Source organism: Triturus cristatus, chromosome 4_2, assembly GCF_964204655.1.
Source record: "Triturus cristatus chromosome 4_2, aTriCri1.1, whole genome shotgun sequence".
Taxonomy (NCBI): domain Eukaryota; kingdom Metazoa; phylum Chordata; class Amphibia; order Caudata; family Salamandridae; genus Triturus; species Triturus cristatus.
In genome coordinates, this window is record NC_140586.1 from 304655779 (window position 1) to 304680494 (window position 24716).

Consider the following 24716-nt stretch of genomic DNA (forward strand, 5'->3'; position numbering starts at 1 on the left):
CCGTTGGTTAAATCCCTCTGGTCCCGTATTTGGTCTAAACTGAACGATATCTTAGCTACTGACCACACTTTTGAGATTGTTCATATCTTTTTAGGTGGTATGGCTCCTATATGGAATGTTTCTGCTAATGTACGTAAATTTATAGACCTGTATATAGCCATTACTCTACAGATAATTACGACCAATTGGAAAGATGCCTCCAAGATCACATATAATGCATGGTGGAATCTATTATGTCATCATCACCGATTGGATCGTGCTTTTGCCACCACTGTACCTCTTTTGATCAAAAAGGATTTCTTATGGTTGCCATTAACCAATTTTCTTTCCCAAACTGTTCCTTAAATAGCTGTTTTTTTTTTCTTTTGTTCAAGTTATAGATACAGCTTCTCCTAATATGTTTATTCATTTATTAGCTTACTGTACTTATATGATGTTTATTCTGTATAATGGTTACATGTTTTCCCCCTCCCCCTCCTTTTTTCCTCCTCTCTTCTCTACCCTCCCTACCCATTACTCAAAACCTTAAAATGCTTTTTACATATGTATATCCTCTACCTTTCTATGGCACTTTTTTCAGATTGTACGATTTAGTTTTTTTTTCTATTGTTCTATTACATTGCCTTGGTCTTTTTTTGTACTGATGTTTTACTTGGATTATGATATTTAATAAAGCTTTCTAAACTCAAAAAGAAAAAGAACATCCTATGGATCTCCAGATAGTCCTACCAGGCAGCTCCCTTGTTGCTCATTTCATCTGCAGTGTGCAGTGCTACATCCTGGGCGAGCACTATTTCTAAACTTGACAGACATCTTAGAATGGTATGTCTAAAGTGTATAATTGTTTTAGAGTTTGAAGATGGCCACCATGTTTATGAGTATAATGTGGACCACCTTAGAGCAGTAAACGGCTAAACAAACACACACCTTACGATGTACCAAGCTAGATGGCCATCCAGTGTGATGTTCACTAGGGCCATCTTGGAATGGCATAGTGCACAGTGCATCATTGTTTTTAGCTCTGCAAGATGGCCAATATGTTGCTTCTAAAAGTGGCAGCTATGTTGGAACTTTTAATCAACATGTACAACATGGTTTCAAGACAGCTGATCACTATTTCATGTTTATTTTATTTATGCTGCATCCTGTCCTCTTTCCTTCTGAAAATCATTATTTTTAAGTGGTTTCTACAAATGTGTTCAAATGTACACAGTTATCAAAATACATTTGTTTATTTGTTATAGGAGATTGATTAGTAGGTTTTATGATTTTATTCCATGTCGAGTGGAGTCATTGTCTACTGTCTGATGTACTAATACCAGGGTTTTTATTTCTTTTTTCAATTGCATGTTATTTTGCTATGATTTTAATTAATCGCCAATAAATTGTTCATCAAACATTTTTTGTTTAAAGAAATTACGATATGCAAGCATTAACTTTACTACGTTTATTTTTTAAACAAACCATGTATTTGGTATTAACGGTGCTGGCAGTTTCAACGGTTTTCAGCAGAATTACATGTTTTCTACAGCCAATTACGCAAAATATTTTGATCTGCTTGACTTTCATGCTTTTTTTAAGGGAAAATGTATATATTTACCTCTAAACCTTAAAAAAAGGCATGTGCTTTAGATTTTTAATGGAACATAAGGGAGCTAAGACCTGCTCAGCACATTGAAACTGATATCTTACTGCAGTCAGGCAATGAACTGCTATAAGGACTGATGCTACACGAAGGCCCATCTAGGCTGCAGCCTTATGGTATTACCATAAACGACCACAAGAAGGTGCTAATTTGCAATCAACATCCTCAAAATTACCTTTCAGCTAGGAGAAATGGAGCACACAAACGGAACAATATAATTTTGCTGGAGGATTCGAACCTCCTCACATCGAGCTTTTGGATATATAATACACTGTTTATTACTCCAAATGACTTGCCAGAAAATTATTTCTAAAAAGACAGGAAATATTTCTAACAATGCCCTCAATAAAAACAGATATCGCATTTTCATGGTGGGTGAGCTAATCTCCAAAATTCATGTCAGACACATAACTCTCTTGATGCTTTAATCAGTCTACAATTCTACATTACATACACAAGTTCCTCATTCTTCTAAGTGGAAATGATTGCTCATGAATGCTGCAAGATACTTTCTGCCAAAGTTAACAAGCATTTGCAATGCATTAGGTCTCGCATTTACGAGAGTTTGTGTTATTGGCATTGTAAAATGACAATGCCTTTTATTTATATGTTGTTTTTAAAACAGATCCATAAAAGGCATTGTCATTGTCATTAACAATGCCAATAGCTTAAACTCTCGCAAACGCGAGGTCTATTACATTGGAAATGCATTGCAGGCAGGACAAAGCTACTTTAGAAAAGAGTGTTCGGAGGCTGTAATTAAAGCCTACCGAGTAACAACACATGTAACAAGGGGTGTCGCCATAGGAGGTTAGAAAATGAGACAAGGCGGTACTAAGGAGGGACTACTAAGCCTATTGACCAATGAACAGCCACAGTTTACAGTGGACAATGACACAAGCCAATTAAATATATGGGCGGAGAGTGGGCGGAGCTTCAAGTCCCTACCTGAATACCGCATGCCTCGTGGACCAGCGCATGCGCTGCCCAGGCACGACTGAAAAAGGACTACAAGTAATTGGGAACATCGACTCCTCATATCCCACACTGCAGGCTCCTTCATATGCCTGCAGTAGCTCACTAATATTCGGTCAAAATCTGAGCAAGTGAACAGTTGTGCCTTCCCTCTAAGTAAGGTTAAAAGATGACTACATGTCACTCGGAACAACATGTTCCTGTCCTGAGCTACCATTTCATAATATAATGTATTCTTAGTTAACATCAATGTAATCAATTAGAATAACAAACTAGATGTCAGTGGTTGTAAAAGGATAAAACATGCCTGGAGGCATGATGTGCCTGGTGACATGAAGTTATGTGGCAACCGCAGCCCAAGGCTAGCTCAAGCAAACCTTTCAAAGTGAGAGTTCATGGAAACATGGCTCCCACCTTGACTGATGGACGCACAACATGCCCTCAAAACCCATTCATTTGCAGTAGAGCCACAAATCAGGCAACAAACACAAGGCTCATTGAAAAGCACCTTTCTAAATAACAGGGCCCAACCAGCTCACGATCCTCCACCTGTTCCTCATTTACTACTCACACCTTCTCCACCTCATCCTGCTAAGTGGCAATGTTTCATCACTGCTCAGCTCCCTACCTACATATATTCTACTAGAATATTTGCAAACAAAGAAGTGCCTAAAGGGCTTTCAAAACCTTAGACGGTCAAAATCACCGAGCAGATCCCTGGACAGGGTACCAAGAGTCGGGATCCCCAGTAGGTTCTATGACAGTGAGGCAAAAAAAATTAGGAAGCAAAAATACCACTGAAAAAATATTGAGGACAAATATCTCGACTTTACATGCCTACTGTGTACTAGTAGAGAAATTAGTACATCGTAAGTTGTTTTCCCTCACCTTCTTGTTTTCAGCCAGCTCTTGATTACCATCCTGTGTCTTATCTGGCTGCTCTGTGGTCTCTGTGGTGCCTCGATCCTGTTGCGGTGTGCCATCTTCATCCACTGAGATAGTAGAACACTCAGACACCGTTCTTACTCTGGACACTGGTATATGCTGGAAGTGGGAAACAGACTGGGTACTACTCAGATGAATACAACCCCAAAAGAGGCATGGAGGCTGCACAAGATCCTTGCATACACCATGCACTGCAAGTACCCCTCAATTACATGTGCCTTGGCCACCTCAAGTACTTCAGCCTACCAGGTTATCTTAACTCCACAGCCTACTCTGGCCTTTACATATACACCAGCCATTTCACATACTCCAGTACAGTGTGTATTAATCCACAACATGTACACTGATGCTCCTCGTACCTCATCCGCTGCAAATTCAAGTGCTCTACAGTCATAAAATACCCAGTTACCTCAAGTTCCTAAGCCATTTCACATGCCTCTGCCTCCCACCTCCATGTAACTTAGTCGCATCAACTTCCCCATACTCCATGAGGATCCTAATCATGGCCCTTAATCCAGCCCTCACACATAACCTAGCTACTTCATGTACCACAAACACTCCACACACCCAAGGAACTCCATATAGTTCAGCCACCATACGTATTGTAGTTACTCAACATACCTCAATCTATTAACACAACTCAGTCATCTCAAACCAAGTATTCAGCCATCTCAAGTACCCCCTGCCACTTCAAGTGCTAGCACTTCACATACCTCAGCCACCCAACACCATTTACCGAGCCATCTCAAGTCCCCCAGCCTTCCCACATACATCAGACACCCAACGCCAAATACTCAGCCACCACTCCATGCACCTCAGACACCCCGGATCCACAAACCCCAGAAACTCAAGTACTCCAGCCGCTCAACATGGATGTGTACCTGTGCATATCCCATGACAAATAGCTACATTCTTCTCTACAGAGAACAGCCATTAGGAGAAGGTGCTACATTTTACGCCAAAGAGTTACGATGTCTTAAATTGTCATTAAATGGTGGTTATGACAGTGAACGATAAATACATTACAGAGAATATATGACTACGCACAGGCTGGAGTGTGTTTCAAAACAAATGCATCTCAGACAGTAGGACTATAAATTGCGGTAAACAGATCACTCCGTCTTAGGTTCTGGACAGCACAGCTAACTTCAGGTTACACAGCTCTTAAACTCTCCTTGGAGCAGTTAGATACCTCTTCAAGTAGCTTATCCCCAATCTGAGCTTCCATGCCATTTCAACTCCCACCCTGAGCTTAACTGCTGTGCACGGACCACTAATAAACATAGGGAGATATTTACAACAAAATGTCGGAGCGCGGTGTTACTCCAAGATTGCTAACGGCACGCTCTGACATTTTTTAAGCGCAGGGAAGTGCCGTATTTACAAAAATATGGCCCACCCCTGCGTTTCCCTTAGCGTTGGCACTAAAAAAGCTGCCTAACTCCAGCGCAGGCACCCTTGCGCCATGTTCCAAAAGTGCCTGCACTGCAGGGCCGATTGTTTATGTGCAGGAAGGGACACCTTCCTGCACATAAACAATCCTTAAAGGAGATTTGCTGTTTCTATGAGTGCTGCAGAATGTAGCACACATAGAAAGAGTAAAATGGGAAAAATCCGGAACTACGCGGCCAGAGCCACACGTTCCAGAAGCCCCCAAGCGTAACCACGCTTGCCTTAACAACGCATTTGCCTAAACCACGCAGATGCTTAGGGCTCAGGGAGGGGGTCAGGGTACCTTTATGGAGAGGGCATGTGTTTAGGGCTCAGAGCAGTAGGAAGGGATTTGGGTAGCTTTAAGGGCTGGGTTTGGGGGAGTATTTAAGGAATGGGGTGTTCCTATGGCTCAGGGTGGGGGCCAGGTAGGGGGTTTGAAATTTAGGGCTCAGGGCAGGGGGCAGGTAGGGTGTTTGTAATTTAGGGCTGGGAGGGTCGGAGTAGTGGCTAACTTAGTCACATATATACCCTTACCATTCATGCCTTTAGAACGAAATTGCGTGGTAAAGGAATGCGTGGTTAAGTCACATTCGTGGTTCGGGCTGTGTGGTAGAGATTTGCGTGCCTCTATTATACAACCGAGCAAAATACGAGGATAATTTAATAATTTCTCCTCGTATCGCCATCCTAAGACCAGGTTTTACCTGGCCTTAGTTTTTGGCACTGCCCCATCCTTGTAAATATGGGTAGCGGCAAAACAAAAGCAATGTGTGTTGCAGCAAAATGCTCACAGCAACACCCACTGCACGCCCCTTTCATGCTAAATGAAGCGTGAAAAGCAGCCTTATATACAAGGCAGTATTAAACCACGTTAAGTGGCATAACACAGCCTTGTAAATAAGTAGAAGGGATATCGCCACCAGAACATCACAAAAAAGTGACGTTCGGGTGGTGATATCACCTTATAAATATGCCCCATGCTGTCTTACTACCCCTACTGGAGTCTTGATCTTACCTGCTGTATGTGAGCGTTTGCTCCAAGTCCAAGCCTTGAATGGCTCTCCCAGTTTCCACCAAGTGTGACACCCCCTATATGAAGGTAAGGACAGGACATGTAAAAGCTTCCCTGTGCAACATACCTTGCATGCATTCAGCAAACAGTGCTACACATGAAACAAACACATTGCAGGGGTGCACCCAGATGGGAACTTTCTGTTACGGAGGCCAAGACTTCAAATAATGGCAAAGCTAATAGCTTTAACTTTAATGTGTCAGCACATGCAAAAACATCCATGAATGCTTGTATTTGCATACTTTGATTGATGAGTTTGCACTTTGGTATTTTGGCTCAAGGAGCAGTGAATGCAATAATAGGTCAATTGGTTAAAATGAATGGATGTATGAGTGTGAGGATGTGTGACCGAGTGCTGATATCCAGTGACCGGTTGCATGGATATTGAGTGTCTGACTGCATGTGCAAATGAGTGCATGGATGGATGAATATACCAATCTACCTAATAATGCATTCTTGCATTCACAAATGCCGGCATCTACATCACACGTGCACACACACACACACGTACACACACCACTGTCATCATAATATAGTTTAAGTTGGATAAAAAAATCTTGAAAAACTTTTTTTTAAAACAGTGCATGCAGTTTAAAAAAAGCAACAAAGAAAATAAATACACCTACAGCAGCATTAAGTAAAAAAAAAAATTACACAAAAACAAAAAAACTTTATTAAAAAAACATACCATCGGTGCAGTATGAACAGCCATGCCGGTAAATAAGAATATGCACTGGCAAAACCAATAAGTCTACATTGTAATTCATGGCCTGACTAAACATTAAAGAAAAGCCTGCTGCAGTGAAAAATAAATGCTTTCTATACACAATGCGATATAGAATTTAATGTGAGATGTAAAATAGTCCTCCATGCATTGCAATGCAAGCACCCCAGAGGGATGGAATGATGCAACAACCAAAAGCATGAGGTGAGAGTGTTATGGTCCTCTGGGTGGAGCCAAAGCCCACTACATGTATACTTGAAAGACTTGGTAAGAATAAGGCTATAGACAGAGGCACCGTCAAGCCAGGCCTTAAGAAAAAGACCATTATTATACTGCAGCAGGGACGGTTTACGCCAATGCTGTACACAAAGGACACATAAAAAGAAAGTGCAGCTCGTCCCCAATAAAGCTCCAAGTGCAAGCGCAGCTCCTAGGGTTGCCATCATTCTAAGTGGCAGAAAGGGCGCGCAGAGGTAAAGCGCCCAGACAATATCTCAGGTATAAATAACGCAGGTGGACAGGACACATTTAGTCCAGACCCAACAATCAGCTCCTTAGAGACTTATAGAAAATAAAAGGTACGCCGGGTCCAGAGACGATTTATGGATGGCATTTAAGTCAGCAATTTTCACCTTCTCCCAAAATTTAGCTTTTAGCAACTCAGCTGTTTCTCTATTGATTGAAGCAGCGACGGCCAGAATCTCATACACGCCGAATTCAGTTTGTGTTGTTGCAAATGTGTGCAATCTAGAGAGGTTGACAGGCCTTATCATGAGTTAAGTACAGTGCTACTGAGTGGGCCTGCTTCTAATTTTAGTGTGCTAAACTACCGATGGCGCAGAAATTCAGCTTTTGACCATCTCATAATCACACACCAACGGCACTTGAGCGGTATTTGCTGGAAAAGTAGAACGCTTCTACACCAGAGGTTCTTAACCTGTGGTCCAGGGACCCCTCGGGGTCTGCAAAGTCTACTCAGGAGTCTCTTGACGGCTTAGAAATTTAAATGATATTAACAGATTAATTAAAGTCTATATAAAGAAGCAAAATGAAAACATAGACATTTTAAAACGTACTGTAAACGTGAAGGAATTTGAAATTGGAGGTGAAAAGTTAAGTTAGTATCCTCGGATTGATTTGTGGGAGCAGCGTAAGTGCATCAAACAAAATACAGTATGGGTGACGCGTGGCCTCAGTTTAATTTAGAGAAACTCCAACCTTCCCATTAAAATTAAAATGTCTATTTTTATATTTGTTTGTGAATAGTTCATCATTTGTATATTTGTCTGATGAATTCTTGTTTCTGTGTTTTTAGCGTATTGTTTTGCAGTTCAAACATCGTAAATGCGTAGGTCGTTGTCTCCGGGCTCCAGTAATGAGTAGGCGGGGTCCACGGAAGTCCAAAGGTTGAGAAGCACTGGCTTAGGAAGATGAGAAACCCAAAAACCCCTAATGTTAAATCCCAAACCCAGGTACTGGAAATTATTCACTACCCAGGGAGCATTAGGAAACAGGATCAAGCATTTGCAATGCAATCGGTCTCGCCTTTGGGACCTTATATGTAATTAGCTGTGCAGCACATTAGCCTGGGTGCTGAAACATTTAATGTTCTTTAACATGGAGGGAAAGTAAGCACTAAACTGCGTGACGCGCCAGGTATGGGAACACATGGAGAGAAATATTGCCTTTCAGCGGGAAATGATATAGTCCAAAGCTCTGTTTTTAATTTAAAATCAGGGCCTTCGGTGGTCATATCACTGAAAATACAAGATTTGAAAAATATATATTATTGTCGACGGGTGCTCGTGGAAGACACTTTCTATAGACTGGAATCTACAGAATGCTAAAGTGATTCTGGTATTTTACTGACCTCTGCTGATCGTTTTTTATCAAGACAGTTAAATAGAGGCAGTTGAACAGAAAAAAAAGTCCCTAAGCGGAAGCAGACAAGTCCTAGGGCTGATCTCCAGAGCCCACAAAGTACATACACATATAAGTATATAGTAAAGTATATACAAGAGGTCTTGAATGCTTGACCTAAAAAGGGCACCTGCCCCGGCAAGGTCTGTCCACAATTAAGATTTTACACTAAGCAACAATGGTTCTGATTTCTATGCATGACAATAAACCTTGAAACATGTTTTCATCCTGTGTGCCACCTCCTGGGCTCTCAGCACCACCAACATCCACTTTTTGCTAAAACAATGATGTCTCTTTGTTTCCTGTCAAGGCTGATTAATAACTTAATATGCAGTGGGGGACAGCAGACAACAGTGGTCATCATTCCAGGAAGGCGATGTGCCTAGATTGATGCCCTCAGCGAGCATGCAGACGCAAAGTAACTCGAGAATTCAGGGGAGGTGAGTGGCCTGCTCAGCAGTTTCCAAGATGGCCATCTCCCCTCGCTGAAAGTCAGCATAGACTGAATAGGGACAAGTGTTGCATGACGATGAGGGGCCAAAATGAGCCCCAAAGACAGGCATGCCAAACCCCCCCACCCGATTCTGCAGACTGCAGCCGGCACTGGTCTAGTGAGACTCGTAGTAATAACTGCCAGTAACCTGCTCCTGCAGGCCAGTGCACAACATTTTTGTCACAGACATTCTGCCTGCACTTTCTCCGTGCTCCTGGCAGGTAAGGGAAAAAAACATATATCAGCGTTTCTGGTATCCAATTCTGCAGCAGCACACTAAGGGCCATATGTAGGTAACATACTATTTACCGATTCATAAATACCGAATTTTACCGATTCGGTATTTAAGAATCTGTATATAGTATGTAGATTAAAAATCGGTAAATTTTACCGAATCGGAAAAAATCGGTATTTATCAATCGGTATTTACCGATTCGGTAATGAGGCATACCTTCCCATTGATTCCTATGGGCCTGGAGGCCCATAGGAATCAATGGGAAGCCATTCACCATTACCGAATCGGTAAATACCGATTCGGTAAATACCGATTCGGTAAGGGGGAGCATATTCAAGGGTGGCAGGGTGTCATATTGACACCCTGTTGCACCCCTGATTCGTTCATGTGTGCACATGTGGCGCACATACATGCCCTAAGGGCATGTATGTCTGCCACATGGCACTGTCAAAACAGGAAAAAATAGATTTCTGAAAGGTATTCGGTATTTATCACCAACCTGTATTTGGTGGTAAATACCGAATCCTGAATACAAAAAATCACTCACTTGAGTGCTCCCTACATATGATTTAAGGATTCGGTAATTTACCGAATCAGTATTTTACCGATTCGGTATTTTACCGATCCATTACCGATTCGGTAAATTACCGAATCCTTAAATCATGCCTCCTACATCACAAATGCCTAAATACCGGTCGGTAACGGGATATTTACCAAATTTCGGCCGTTACCGACCGGTATTTAGCTACCTACATGTGGCCCAATGTCTCATACACGACAGTAGACCCAATTCAGCAGGCCTCCTTAGAAGTAACTGAGAGAAAAATAATCCCCTGATTATTTTTCTAAAATCTCCCACTTTCCTCTTCTAAAATATTGGCATGTATGCAAAGAGGCAGCCAGCCATAGGGAGGAGACCCGTATAACACCTAAAAGTAGCCCAAGCACGAAGGTAAGCAACAGAGACATCCGGCAGAAGCATAGTAGAGCCCTCAGCTACCAGCTGGCCCGAGTGGTAGCTGAGGGCGCTGTGTAGAGTGGGGCCTGAAATTACAATTCAGAGGGCATTTCACTTGGTGAGAATAAGTGGGCAAACCCAACTGTTTGTCTTAAGGCCAAGAGGTCCAGGTTGGAGTGCCGACCCGGCTCGATTTTCTTGAATTCGATTTTCACTTAAGTGGGCCCTCAGAAAGGAATAACTACCCAGCAGCATAAATTGAGCACTTCAATGCACACAGGGAAGGCCCAGCTGCAGGACTGGACATGGTGGCCAAGGAGAGATGCAAAGCATAAGTAAATGCTGAACCAGAAGGGGAGCGCTATCTGCTGGCCACCTGTGTGAAAAGTCGGGATGAGACATTTCCGCAAATAATATCTCACTAAGCACATCTTAGGCGCCTCATCCTGCTGAGACCTCCACATGGTGGCAGGATCAACATAATTCAAGCATGGCAGATGTAAAGGTGAATGCAGCAGTGCTTAATTTGCGCCAGTGGTTTCCAGTGCTCAGCACCGGCACTTAATCATCAATACCAGTGCTTTTCACGACACATTCATTTATGGCAGGCAAGGGGAGATTAAGTGATTTGCCCAGAACCACAGGATGCTGAGCCAACCCCGAGACTCAACTCTCGTTCCCCAGCTCCAAAGTCGGCAGCTCTGGCCATTACCCCACATCCTCTCTCCGCTTTAATGGTTAGTAGTTAGTTCTGTTTTAGGGGGCGAAACAGGAGAAATGGGCTGGTGCAACCTGCCTTCTAATGAGAACCCTGACACTTCTTTTTTTTTATAAATTAACCAGTGGAATCCAGTAAAGGTGACTTCAATATGGGACGGGATATGTTGCGCTCCCAGATATCAGATAAACCCCAGATTCAAGAAGACCTCGCTTCAGCGAGGTTGGCCCGTCCCACTGATATATCTGACGCTGCTCTTCAGACCCCAACCACAAAAGGAGATATCCAGGCAATCCTAGCAGAATTCCGACAGGAAATATCATCTTGGCAACAAGGCAATGTCAGAACTCGATCGCAACATAAAGAGGACTGAAAGTCACCTTGCTCAAGTCGAAAACGTCCTTGAAACAAATCCACACAAGTAGGACAGGCTGGCACAGAAAAAAGAATACCCCAGAGACAAGATACAATGAGCTAAATGAAAAAATGGACGATATCTCAAATCGCTCTAGGAGGAACAATATTCGCATCAGAGGTATTCCCATTGAGGTCGCCAATAAGGATCTCGGAAACTATGTGCAGGCTTTCTTTAGACGTGCTCAAGAGGCAGCCGCAGAGGACATATGTCTAGATCGTACTTACAGAATGTTCTCCACATTCCAGCAAAAGAAGAAATCTAGCACCGGACTTGTAACTAGGGCCCATTACTTTAAGGCTAAAGAGACAATTCAGGCAGATGCCCCCAAGCAAGACCCAACTGCCTTCAGAGGTTCCACACTTACTTTGTGTCATGAGGTGTCCTCACTTAGCGGCATATTTACAAAGGGATTGCACCACCAAAACGTCACTTTTTTTTACGTTCCGGTGACTCAATGTCCTGCACCTTATTTCCAAAGCGGCGTTTAGCCTCTTTTTGTGGCTTAATGCCGCTTTGTAAATATGGAACCCTTTCACACAGGTATCTGCGTGAAAGGGGCGTGCATTAGGTGTTGTGGGCGTTCCACCACAACACCCATTGCTTTTTAACCCCTTCGCTGCGGCACGAATTTTGCCGCGGCGCTGGGGGGGGTTCGGGGTGTTAGCGGCGCCACCATGCTCGTGACGGAACCACTCCGTCATGAGCCACGGGCGCGCTGTGCTCATGACGGAGTGGTTCCGTCACGACTCCCCCACTTGCATTGTTCGCCCGCACAGGCGGGGAATCAGTGCCGCGTGGGCGGAGCGGCCGCCAACGGCCGCAGCATGACGGAACCACTCTGTCATGAGCACACGGCGCCCGTGGCTCATGACGGAGTGGTTCCGTCATGAGCAGGCAAGGGGTTAAAGCTTCCCCAGATTTACAAAGTGTAAATCTGAGGCAGCGCCAAAAACGAATGCCCTGCAATAGCAGGCGTTAGAATGGCGCAACGAGGAGAAATACTTTTTTTCTCATTCTTTTTGCTTTTTCTATGTGTGCTCCATTCTGCGGCACACCTAGAAAGATCAAAATGCCATTAAAGATTGTCTATGTGCAGGAATGTGTCCCTTACTGCACATAAACAATCATTAAAAAATGATGATTTGCTACTTCTATGTGTGCTGCAAAATACTACCTTCCTGAGATGGGAGGGCATTTCTTACAGGAGGGGTTTCCCATTTTGTTTATACTTCAAGTTCAAGAACAAACAGCACGTAATATAGGAAGTGACAGAGGCGAGGGATAACCTGCCTTAAGTCAGTGACTGAACTCTACAGCAGAATGTCTGAGAAAATTGAAAAAAAACACACACAATTGACGGACGAAATGCAGAACAAATCAAACAGTCCCCCAGTCACAGATCTGGGTGAAATCCATGGATTATTTGCTCACCACACCACCCCAGTTTGGAACAGTGCTTAATTTGTAAAAAAATGAAGTGACAGTGCCTTTCTTGGAAGGCCACTGCAGCCTGCACCACCCATACCCCACCAGCGCTGCCAACAGCAGTACCAACATAACACCTATCCATCGCACTCCTACAAGTGTGACAATTCAGACTATTTCAGCTAAATTAACGGCATGAGAGGCTGGTATTATTCATGTTCAATGTATATTGACTTAATAAACACGGTTGTTGTGTCCGTCTCACAATTAAAAAGACAGCGACACCACGTGGTAGGCTACAACTAGAGCCGGTGCTGACTATTAAGTGCCGGTGTCGAGCACTGGAAGCCACAGGCACAAATTAAGCACTGGTTTGGGTCCAGCCATATGCAGATCAGTCTTGATCCTGCTCCCCATGAGAACAGTTCAGGCAAAGCTGCCAGACCAGGGCCTCCCTGAATGGAAAAACAAGCATCCTGGGACCAGTTTCAGAATATCACCCTTCATCAGCCAGGCCACCTTGAATCCAGTGGTATAGTGAGCATGGGACCCACATCCGGGCATAGCCGTCCCACTTATGGCGACAGATGAAAAAACACACAAATGATGCTCGGAATGCAGAACAAATCATTCACCTCCAGTCACTGATCTGGGTTAAATCCATTGTGTATTTGCTCACCCAAGTTTGGACCTAGCCATATGCAAATCAGTCTTGACCCTTCTTCCCATGGGAGGAACCGACCTGGCAGTGCAGGCTGGACTGTTCCTAAGGGGAGCAGGGTCAAGATTGATTTGCATATGGCTGGGTCCAAACTGGAATGGCGTGGCGGGAAAAAAAACGATGGATTATCTGTGACTTGGGGTGAACGTTTGTTTGCTCAGCATTCTGTCCATCATCTTTTCTTTTTGCATTTGTCGCCTTAAGTGGGACGAGTATGCCCAGACATGGGTCCCGTGCTCGCTATGCCACCAAATTTAAGCTAGCCTGGCTGATGAGGGGTGATACCCCGAAACAGGTCCCAGGATGCTTGTTTCTGGTCCAGGGAGGGCTTACCTTGGAAGTTCGGACTGGACTGTTCCCATGGGGAGCAGGGTCAAGGCTGATTTGCATATGGCTGGGTCTAAGCTGGAATTGCGTGGCGAGAACAAAAACACAATGCATTTAACCCAGATCTGTGAGAGGGGTGAATGTTTGATTTGCTCAGCATTCCGTCCATCATCTGTTCTTTTTGTAAAAATTGGGGCACCACAAAAACAAACAAGGCCTCCAAAGAGAGCAAAGAACTGCAACCTCTGCAAGATAAAGCAGCTGGAGTGGCGACATTAGGGGAGAATTAAGCTCACAATGCCTTCAAGTTTCAAGCTGGCACACTGACGCTTACAACACATCTATCCCAACAAAAAAGACGACCGTCAACCCGACTCGTTTCTTCTAAAAGCAGACGTCTTCAGTGGCTCCATTTTCCAACTTGCTTTTCTCAACAATAGCTCTCATGTTGGAGATTTTGCTTGCTCACCTCTGATTGCAACATTTGTATTTGAAGCAAATGGCGTCTCAGTGTCCCATGCTGGAGTCAGCCCCTCAAAATACTATGGCCCATCTGGATGTTGATGATCCTGACAGTAGCTATATGTTGCTGGTCTAGTATGTATCTGACAGTTAGGATTTTTTTCATACGAATGTTAGATTTGTTGTGTTTATGATTTTGTTTTGTAGTCTTATTCGCACTGCATGCAGATATGCTACAATAGAGGTTGTAGACTATCTAGTATAATTAGATGCCCACCAGAGGGTAATAAATGCGGGAATCGAGTACCTTTGGCAGGTAAAAAGATGGGGCATCTTCACTAATTCAGTGAACTTGAGTAGCTGAAAAGGCAGAAAATATACGTGAATCAATTTTTACTCTAAATACTCATGACCTTAACGCCCTGGTTAAACAACTAACAATAGTTATATATAGCTAATTTTCAAGAGACCCATCTGTTGATTAAGAATGTGTCATGCCTGCAGTCTTATTGGCTCCTGTCCCAGTTTTATGCCACAAATAGCACTAAGAGAGAAGGGGTGGCAATGCTGCAAAGGCGGGGGGCTGGCATTTGAAGTGGTCTTGAAATTTACAGATAAAGAGGGCAGATATTTTAGATTCTGCAGAATGTTAGGTTGCCTAAAACTCATTATGTTTTTTTTATATGTACCTAATGAGACGAAAGAAAAATGGCAACCATATTTTCTAACTAGGGATGCCTATTTTCCAAAACAATATATAGTTATAGGTGGGGATTTTAATGTGATCCTCAAACCAGCAGATGATAAATTCCCAGAAGACCCACATTCTTGAAAGCTCTCACTTTTCTAATGTAAGGCATATCAGATTTGGATCTGGTAGATGTATGGAGGCAGGCAACACACTGGAGATAGAGCCTATGTATTCTACTCCACCGAGCACGTCTTAGACCCTCATTGACATCTTCCTAACTTCAAGAGATCTCTTGCAACAAATCCCATAGACAAAAAATGGCCTAAAATCTTATCGTTCCATGCAGCAGTTTGGCTGACCTTTGGCCCAGCTGTACCACAAACACCTATACACAGGCTATGCCTGGTCAATAAGGTGGCTTTAAGGGACCCCAGTGGTGAGCGAACAGTTTAGAGAGGCAACACACCACTATTTTCCCAAAAATTATATTGGAGAAACGAGTTAGAATGTTATATGGGACGAGGCATGGGTCTTGATAAGAGGGGAGTTAATCTTCAATACAACTTTGAAAAAATAGGGAAGCAGAGTAACCAGGAACTGGAGATTAATCTAAAACATTACGAGGACTTACATAAAAGGACAACTTGCTAAGAACCTATAGAGAGTTGCATAAAGTGAGGAGCAAGCTACAACTGCTCTTGGTGCGCAATGATATCAAGAAACTGTTAAACGTAAAACAATCATATTATTTGAAGGCAGATAAAGCAAACAGGCTGTTGGTCTACAAACTCAAGCAAATACAAACCAGGAGCCACATTTAGAAAATTAGAGACGAGGAAGGCAGGAATCATACTAACATTAAGGACATTTTAAATATGTCCATCTCCTACAATAGCACCCTATTCACCGAACAAGACACTGTGCAAGATCAGCAAGAGCCCTTCTTAGAAAATTTGGGATGTACATCATAGGAGGTCAATCGCGCATCGCTAGAAGGGGACATTTTGAGCGAAGAGGTTAGGGCTACCATAAAACAGCTACCAGGTCGTAAAGTCCTGGAGCCTGATGTCTTTCCGACGGTAAACAGCGTTAACAAAGCATGCGAAACAACGCATGGTGTTACAACGTGGTCGTTACAACGACTGCGTTGTTAGTTCGCATACCGTTACAACGCACGTCGGAACAACAACTTGCGTTGTAAGGGGCAGAAGGTGTTGGATTTAAAATCCAACACCTTCCCTACTGTCCGCACAGACTGGAGTTGGAATAGTAAATTATACTATTCCAACATCCAGTGCCCCTTACAATGCAAGTCGTTGTTCCGACTTGTGTTGTAACGGTATGCAAACTAACAACGCGGTCGTAAGGCCATGCGTTGTAAATGCATGCGAAATAAGGTGGCATATTCCTTTCCGACACATTTTTATAAAGCCTTCATAGTGCTTCACGAGGAACCTCTTGCAAAAACTTATAATTATATTTTGACAAATGGGGTTGTAACAGACCCAATGTTGGAATCACAACTCACCTTATTGGTAAAACCTGAGAAGGACCCCACTTATTGCACCTCATAGAGACAAACTAGCTTCTTAAATACCTACTTGGACTAGTTACATACTTGCATGCAGTGTGGATTTGATTTCCCCACAATAGTCTGTAAAAGATCGCCATGCCCAAGATAACACCAGACTGGTGGTTGCCTTCATTGAAGTGGCAGAAAGAACTAATAGTTTGATGGTCCTGCTCTCACTTTATGTGGAGAAGTCATTTAGAAGGGACAACTGGATTACATTACTAAAATTCTGAATAAGACACCCATAGGTACAAAAATGAAGAGTTTAATCTGATCAAATTACAAGAGGCCTGCAAGGGGAATACTCTCCCTTGATTCCCACCTTGAGATGGACCGAGCAGGGATGCCCTTCATCCCATTAATTTTCACCCTCTCAATGTACCCATTTATTCAGAGAGTCCAGAATAACCAGATTATAAAAGGGATGGCTATAGACTATCAGGAATTTAAAGCAGCCTTATATGCTGACAATGTCCTCTGCTTTTTAACTCACTCTGAAGCCTCACTTCTAGCGATCAAAGAAGGACTATCCCTTTTTGCTGCAGTTCCTGCCTTTCAAATCAATTAAAGGAAATTATGCGGAATGTGAATTGCAGTTAACCAAATAGCCAGCCCCAAGGCCTTGGACAACAAAGGCTTTAAATGAACACACAACCCCAGTAGATACCGAGGTATTAATTTAGTACACAATGCGGCAAATGTCTATCGGAGAAATATCCCTCCACTCTTGCATGTCCTAAATAAGGGCTTTACCACTGGGGCAAACTCAAATTATCCTGGTGGGGTAGGATAACATGTATAAAGATTAATTTTCTGGCTAATCTGTTAAACATACTACAAATGGTTAGGTTTCCTAAGTTAGTAAAAGACCAAATTCAGAAGAAATTAACATCATTTGTATAGAAGGATCAAGCCCCTCCCCCCCTACCCACGAGTATCAAGGATCACACTATTCAGAGCAGCTCAGAGCATGTGCTAGGATTTCCAAACATCAAGGCTTATAACCAAGCAACCTAAGTTCATCCTGCACTGAATTGGAACCATAACACAGGGAAGAAAGGATGGGTCAAATTAGAGAAGCATTTATCTTCTATTCCACTAAACTGCAAACTATTGTTACCATAATGGTTGAGACCAGGGATGGGCTCGTTTCTGACCACATCTTTCATATTTCTAGAATACTGGCAACAAATAACATGTATAAAAGTCTCTACAATGTTTTCCTTATTTCACATTGGGAAGTACTGACCCCAGATTTAGAGGCTGGAACAATAACAACCTGCCTTTACTGAGGCACATCTTTTCCGATGGAGAGATTAATACCAGGGAGGAGATGCAAGCTAGTGTGGGGTTGAGGAGGAAATATGGTTTCTGGCTAACACAACTTCTACACTGGTTTTGTTTTTAACAGTGGGAGCGCTTGAGTGCAATGTTCAAAAACAAGCAAATTGGAAAAAGGATCGCATAAATTCAGCAGTTGATAATTGATTTAGCATTTACGTCAAAACATAAGTACGCCATCCAGTAGAAGAGAGATCTGGGGGTGGGGGGATACCAGAGGAGACTTGGAGGAGAATTTGTCAGACGGCAGGTAATTCGTCAATAAGTATACTTTATAAAGAAAATGGATATAAATTATTAGTGGCTCAATTACATGCCATGCTTGGCAGTCCCAATACATGATGGAAGAATTGTGGGGAAAGAGGAAGGTTTTTCCACATGTGTTGGTCCTGTGTGCATGTCCTTATATAGTGGAAGGATGTCCTCTTTCACATCAGACATATAGAGGGATCCCAAGACCACCTATTAAGGGCCTAATGATGGTATCCATCCACTTCCTGTTCCTTGGTGCCTAGCATACATTCCCCTAAAGCTGTCTCTGGTACCTTACCCTCACGCGTAATGCAATCCAGCTCTTCCCTCCACCCTCTAACCTCACACCTTGCTTCATGAGGCATTCTGCTCCAGACTGTCCTTACACCTGATTGAACTGTTACTAGAATTAGGAAATCAGGCATCAGAGCCCCTGACATAGAAGCTCTTACAGAGTGTTTCACACCTCTCTGGCTAACGCACAACTCTACCAGTCATTTATGGTTAATGACCTGGTTGTATGACAAGTGTGTTGCATACGAATCCTGTCTCCATTCAGAATGTAATGAAATACTTAATGTTGATATTGTACACAATGCCAAGTTTTGTATTTTTGTTTTGGTAAAAAAGCAGACATATGGAAGGAATTACTCTGCCCCTGCAACCACTGACAATGTTACATGGGGGAGAGTACTATATTTCTGTTTACTACTCTGACGGGCAACCTAGTTTTGCATCCACTACTGGAAACTAGAATGGCATTAGCACATACCTGGAAGCCGCAAATCACCCCTCCTGTATATATGTGGTGAAGTAAGATGGGGGCGTGGCCTGACACCAATGGAGTAAGGTGGGAGCTGCGGCACTTCAGTGCGAATGCTGCCATCTCATCCCCCCACATCTGCCACCAGATGAAGCTGCCCTGCTGCCCCCTTGCCGCAAATCCGGGCCCAGACGAGTGAGGCCTTTGGATCCGCGGGTCCGCCCATACAAAATGGCGGAGGTAAATGAGAGCGCCGGTGAGAGGTCGAGCCCGCGTTTGCTCTAAAACCCAGATGGAGAGGAGTGTCTGGCCCCGCAGGACCATGAAAGCGGAGGAGTAACACTGCGGTGCTGCCACTGCCTGAATGGAGAGGATAAGGAGAGGCGACTTCGAGGCAGCCAAGCAGCCCCGGATGACTGGTAGCACCATATGACAGGTATAAAGAGCGACCCTGTAGGAGGCCAATGGAGGGGCCCTGGCTACTGTAAATGACGGTGCAGCACTGCCAATGTACAGCAGGAGCGGACCAGGAGCAGCGGCAAATGAGCGGCACTGGGTGCCTGAGAGCGGCATGTGAGGTGTGTAAGGAGTGACCCTGAAGGCGACTAGGTGAGAGGCCCTGACTACCGTAACCTCTCTGGACCTGTGAGCGGCTCGAGGGGAGTACGGGTCTAATGCTGAGGGGCCAGAGGAGAGGGCGACCTCTGGGCTGTGCACTGTGGTGAGAAGCTACGGTTGGGAGGGCCCTACCCTCAAGACCCCCTGGTACCAGCAATTGACTGTGGAAGTAAACTCGCCTGCTGTGGGGGCCCTGGTTGCCTCCCTGCCATCAGTGATTTGCGAAGCAGCCCTGGTGCTTCTGGTGAGTTTTGGTACTGTGGCAATTCGGCGGGGCCAGGTGGCCCAGGGCCCTGCTAATGGAAGAGCCGCTGCTGGGAGTGAATCCAGTGTGCTCCTAATTGATCCTTGTGAGGGAATGTAGGAAAGTGGCTCTGTATATACTGTTCCCAAATAGGTACAGTGTGTACAGAGTCCACAGTCCCCAGAGGTTTGGCAGAGGCTAAAGTTAGATATAACCTTACTCTCTAAAGTGGTAGCTTGGTCGAGCAGTAAGGCAGTATCAGAGGACAGTGTAAAGCATTTGTTGTACACACTCAGTCAGCAAATGGTCTCACACACTCAAGAACTGAACTCTAGGCCAATGGTTTGTATATAAAAATATATGGTTGTTTTATTTTAGAACCAACAATAGGTATCAAAATATACTTTCTCAGAATGATATGCTTTAGTTAAATACTTTTCAATAGGCAATAGTCTTTCGAATGCAATAGTTACAGTTTGTTGTAATTGGCAACACAATTCAAACACAATTATACATTGAGCTCAATGGGAAATTCTAAGTAAATGCAATTGATTACTTTCGGGATTACTTTTCTAACTCCAGGACTGGATCCTAGCTTCAGTCCTGGGACAGTTCCTTGAAACAGGTGAGTAAATACGTTTTAGTTACTGTTGTGATTTTTAAGCAATATTTTGGTATTTCAAAAGTTGACACTTAAAAACTTTTTCTAATAAAATCACCAGTGTTGTCCTATGGGAGGAAATTCACTTAGCAGGTAAGTGGGGTTATGGTTACTTTTTCTTGCTCAGTGTTGGATCTTGGATCCAGCACTAGTGTACCACCTGTAAGCAGTTGAGAGAATGCGTTTAGGTTATACAGGTGATTTTTAACGAATATTTGTAAGTTTGCAAAATTGACACTTGGAAAATTTTTCAGCAAAAACCAGACAATGTTATCCTATGGAAGGAAATTCAAGTTGCAGGTAAAGTATGTTCTCGTTACTTTTGTAATCCAGTGCTGGGCTCCTAGGCTCAGCACTGGGACATCTATCTAACACAGGTAAGTAATTACGTTTTCACAGTTGGTACGATTTTTAAAGAATTTTTGTCGTTTGCAAAAATCGACACTTAGAAGAAATTTCACAGAAAAACAGTCAATGGTTTCCTATGGAGAAAATTGAGTAAGCGGTAAGTATGGTTGTAATTACTTTTCAGGGTCAGTGCTGGGCACCAAGATCCAGCACTGGGATCTCTCCTAATAGCAGCTGAGTATTTTCGATTTCGTTACTCAGTTGATTTTAGGTGAATGTTTTAAAGTTTAGAAACTCCACACTTAGAAGAATTTTCAAGTGAAACCAGTCAATGTTACCCTATGGAAGAAAAGTGAGTTATCGGCTTTTGGGTAAGTACTCGACTGGCAGAGTTAAGGTTCTGGGCATAGACTCAGGGGTCTCCCAGGGTCAGGTAAGTACAGTTGTTACACCCTCAGCGGCACAGGGGCAGCCGGGTGCAGAGTGAGGTAGGCCCAATGTTATCCTATGGGAGGCAGGGGGCCCGTGGTTGGTGGCTGCTGGCTAGCAGGCCACGCGTTTGTGAGAGCTGGGCTCCTGGTCACTTGCTCAGGGCAAATGGGGAAGTAGGTTAGAGTAGAAGTTGCACTGCCAGGCCCACTTGGGCGGCTGGGTGCAGGCAGCCGCGGCCCGTGGAGGGAGTTCGGTGGGGCGGAAAGGCGGGGCGGGGGAGGGGCAGGGTGGGGGGTTCTAAAAACCGGAATATGGATAATTGCAGGTAAGTAAACAATAAAATAAATAAAACGAATTTCGTTCCGCGCCCTGCATCGCAAAATGTGATGCAGCGCGCGCTACGAAATTCGTTTTATCTATTTTATTGTTTACTTACCTGCAATTATCCATATTCCGGTTTTTAGAACGCCCCACCCTGCCCCTCCCCCGCCCCGCCTTTCCGCCCCACCGAACTCCCTCCACGGGCCGCGGCTGGGTGCAGGGTGCCTTTGAGACGTCGGGCGCTCAATGGATTGCAATGGAGAAGCTCAAGAACGAACAAAGGCTGCAAGCTCGGGGACGAAGATTCTTCAGGTGCGACCACCACTTCTAGAGGTAAGTTGGGTAGTTGGAGGTTAGGTAGGTACCCAGGAGTTGGGCACAGGGGGTCGCAGGGCGCCGGGTGCAGGGGTGCCTTTTGGTGTCGGGAAATCTTACCCTCTGTTGATCGCGGTTGGGGGGGTCCCTGGTTCTGAGGCTGCAGGCGTCGTCAGGAACGTCGAGGTGGGTCCTTGGGTGCTGGATTCGGGGTCACAGTCGCCGGGGGGACGTCCTTGTGGTCTTTCGTCCACTCCAGCACAGGCCAGGCTTGGCGGGTGCAGAGTGTGCGGGGTTCGCGGTTCCTGGCTGATGCCAGGGGTCAGTTACTTGCTTTGAGCAGTACCACTGCTCGTGGGAGTCCCAGATGCTTAGAGTCACAAGGTAGCCAGGTTCTCCCGGGTTTGTGAGGTTGCTGGCCACGGGAGATGCCGGGATTTAGCAGGAGCAAGTTTGAGGGTCGACAGGCCGGTAGGGCTGGGGCCAAAGCAGTTGGTGTCTTCCTCTTGTTAGCAGCTGCACGGCAGGTCTTTTTGCTTCTTGATCTTCTTTGCTGTTTCGGAATCTGTATCTGAGGAAGGATGGTTCAGGGTGCCCATAAATACCAAATTTAGGGGCATTACAGGTAGGTAATGGGCAGGGACCTATTGGTCCCTGCCCTGGGATGGGTACACCCCCTATCCTGCCACTCTCCTGTGGGAGGGGGGCAGTAGCCTAGTCCTCATTGAGCAGGGCTTCCCATCTTCAAGATGGCGAGAGCCGGGAGATGTGCTTCACCTCGCCTCCCCCACCTGAGGGGTGGGGTTGGCAGAGGCTGGCACACCTCCTTTCCTTCTTTGGGGTTTCCGGCCAGTCTTCCCGCCAGAGTGTGGGTCAGAACCGGTAGGGGCCAGTTCCTGAGTACAGCAAGTGGCCTGGAGAAGCTCACAAAGGCGGCATGCCTTTGAAGCTTCCCCTGCCCATCCTGGGGGAGGAGACCTAGCACCTCGCCCAGGATGTGCATTGTTGCAGGCCCAGGAGAGCGGATAGCTCTCTACCCAGGGGTCCAGCAACATGTCTGCTGTGTGGCAGCCTAGGCAGCCCCTCAGACAAGACGTGAATTGTAGGTTAGGTTCAGGGGTATGTCTAACATGCCCTCTGTCGTGCTTTGTACATTAAATCCCATACTGGCATCAGTGCGGGTTTAATGTGCTGAGAAGTTTGATACCAAACTTCTCAGTCTTCAGTGTTGCCATCATGGTGCTGTGGAGTTCGTGTTGACAACCTCCCAGCACCATATACACTTAATGGCAGCACTACACTTACAGTGCCCAGGAATGGACCTGGGTACTGTAGGGGCATAGGGCTCATTCACCTATACCCACACCACTGGCATAGGGCACCCAGCTAGAGGGGTGGCTGATGTATGCCAGGGCAGTGTGTATTGTGGGCATGGCACACAGGGAGGTGTGCCATGTCGACTATCTGCTTTGTTCTGTACCCAGACACTCAGTCTGCAAGGGCAGTATGTGTGTGACAGGACACAGGACCCCTAAGGGTGGCACAATAAGTGCTGCAGCCCTTAGGGGCCTTCTCTGGTCACAAGGCCCTGGGTACTTAGTGTACCATTTACCAGGGGCTGACATGTGGCCAGAGATGCCAATTGGGTTTAGGTTTCAACACAGTTTTAGGGAAGGAACATAGGCCCTGGGTACCTGATTGGCAGGAGCCCAGAGCACACTCAGTGAAAGTACATCAGCAATTCAGCATAAAGTGAGGGCATACCATTCAAGAAAGATGGCACTTTCTCACAGGGAACACCATGGGCAAGTACTCTAGGAAGAGGGAATCGGCGGATCGCTGATGTCCAACTACACCTGTGACCAGTGACACTGACGAGGGAGAACAGTCCGCATCTAGCCTAACTGGGGGCCTGCAGGTGGTCACATTGGACTCTATCCTGAAGGCAATTACGGACTTGTGAGAAGCCCTAGAATCGAAAATGGATGCGGTGGTGGCAGACATGGGGATCCTATGGGAAAACCATCGGAAACTAGCAGCGAGGATCACGACCACCAAATGTACCTTGAGGGCGTCTCCTGAAATGGAGACCTTGAGAAGATGTCTGAGGAATATGGAGGGGGGGGGGAGAAAAGTTGCTGGAATATAAAGCTGAAGATGCCAAAAACAAGGCCCAGAGGAACAATATCAGAGGGACATGACTGTCGAAATGCACTGAGGGGTCGGATATGCTTGGATACCTGGATAAGTGGCTAAGAACAGAGGTAGCTTCTGAGGGACTTTTCCCTTTCTTTTCCCTGGAATGGGCACATCAAGTTTTGGCACGGCCTTCGCTGAATGGGGTGGGCCCCCGACCCGTGGTGACCAGGCTGTTCCATTACAAATACAATGATCATATTCTGTGACAAGCCAGTATACAGGGAGAGACCAGCTGATAGGCAATCACAGGATTATGGTGTTCCCTGACTTTTCAAGGACACACTAAGATATACGTTTATGTCCTGGAGTGTCTGGAGACTCAATAAAGCGTCTAAACTATACATAGTACATACATACAACAAGAGGCCTCTACCGCTCATAGCTGTTCCTGATAGACCTGACATATTGCTCTGTTTGCAGGAAACCCATATAATCGCTGCTGAGGGATTAGCATTACACAAGCTCTTAAGAGGACAAACTTACTAT

At 44.9% G+C, this 24716-nt stretch overlaps 1 protein-coding gene across 3 annotated transcripts in view; it reads right to left on the reverse strand.

Annotated features, from left to right (window-relative positions):
• SEC16B (SEC16 homolog B, endoplasmic reticulum export factor) overlaps positions 1–24716 on the reverse strand; it is a 325648-nt gene that overhangs the window by 96250 nt on the left and 204682 nt on the right. For all 3 annotated transcript variants that reach the window (XM_085601607.1, XM_085601609.1, XM_085601608.1), the window contains exons 20-21: positions 6015–6088; positions 3509–3664 (exon numbers count right to left, since the gene is read on the reverse strand). In XM_085601607.1, the coding sequence (XP_085457733.1) occupies positions 3509–3664; positions 6015–6088 (230 nt within the window). The remainder of the gene's footprint in view (positions 1–3508; positions 3665–6014; positions 6089–24716) is intronic.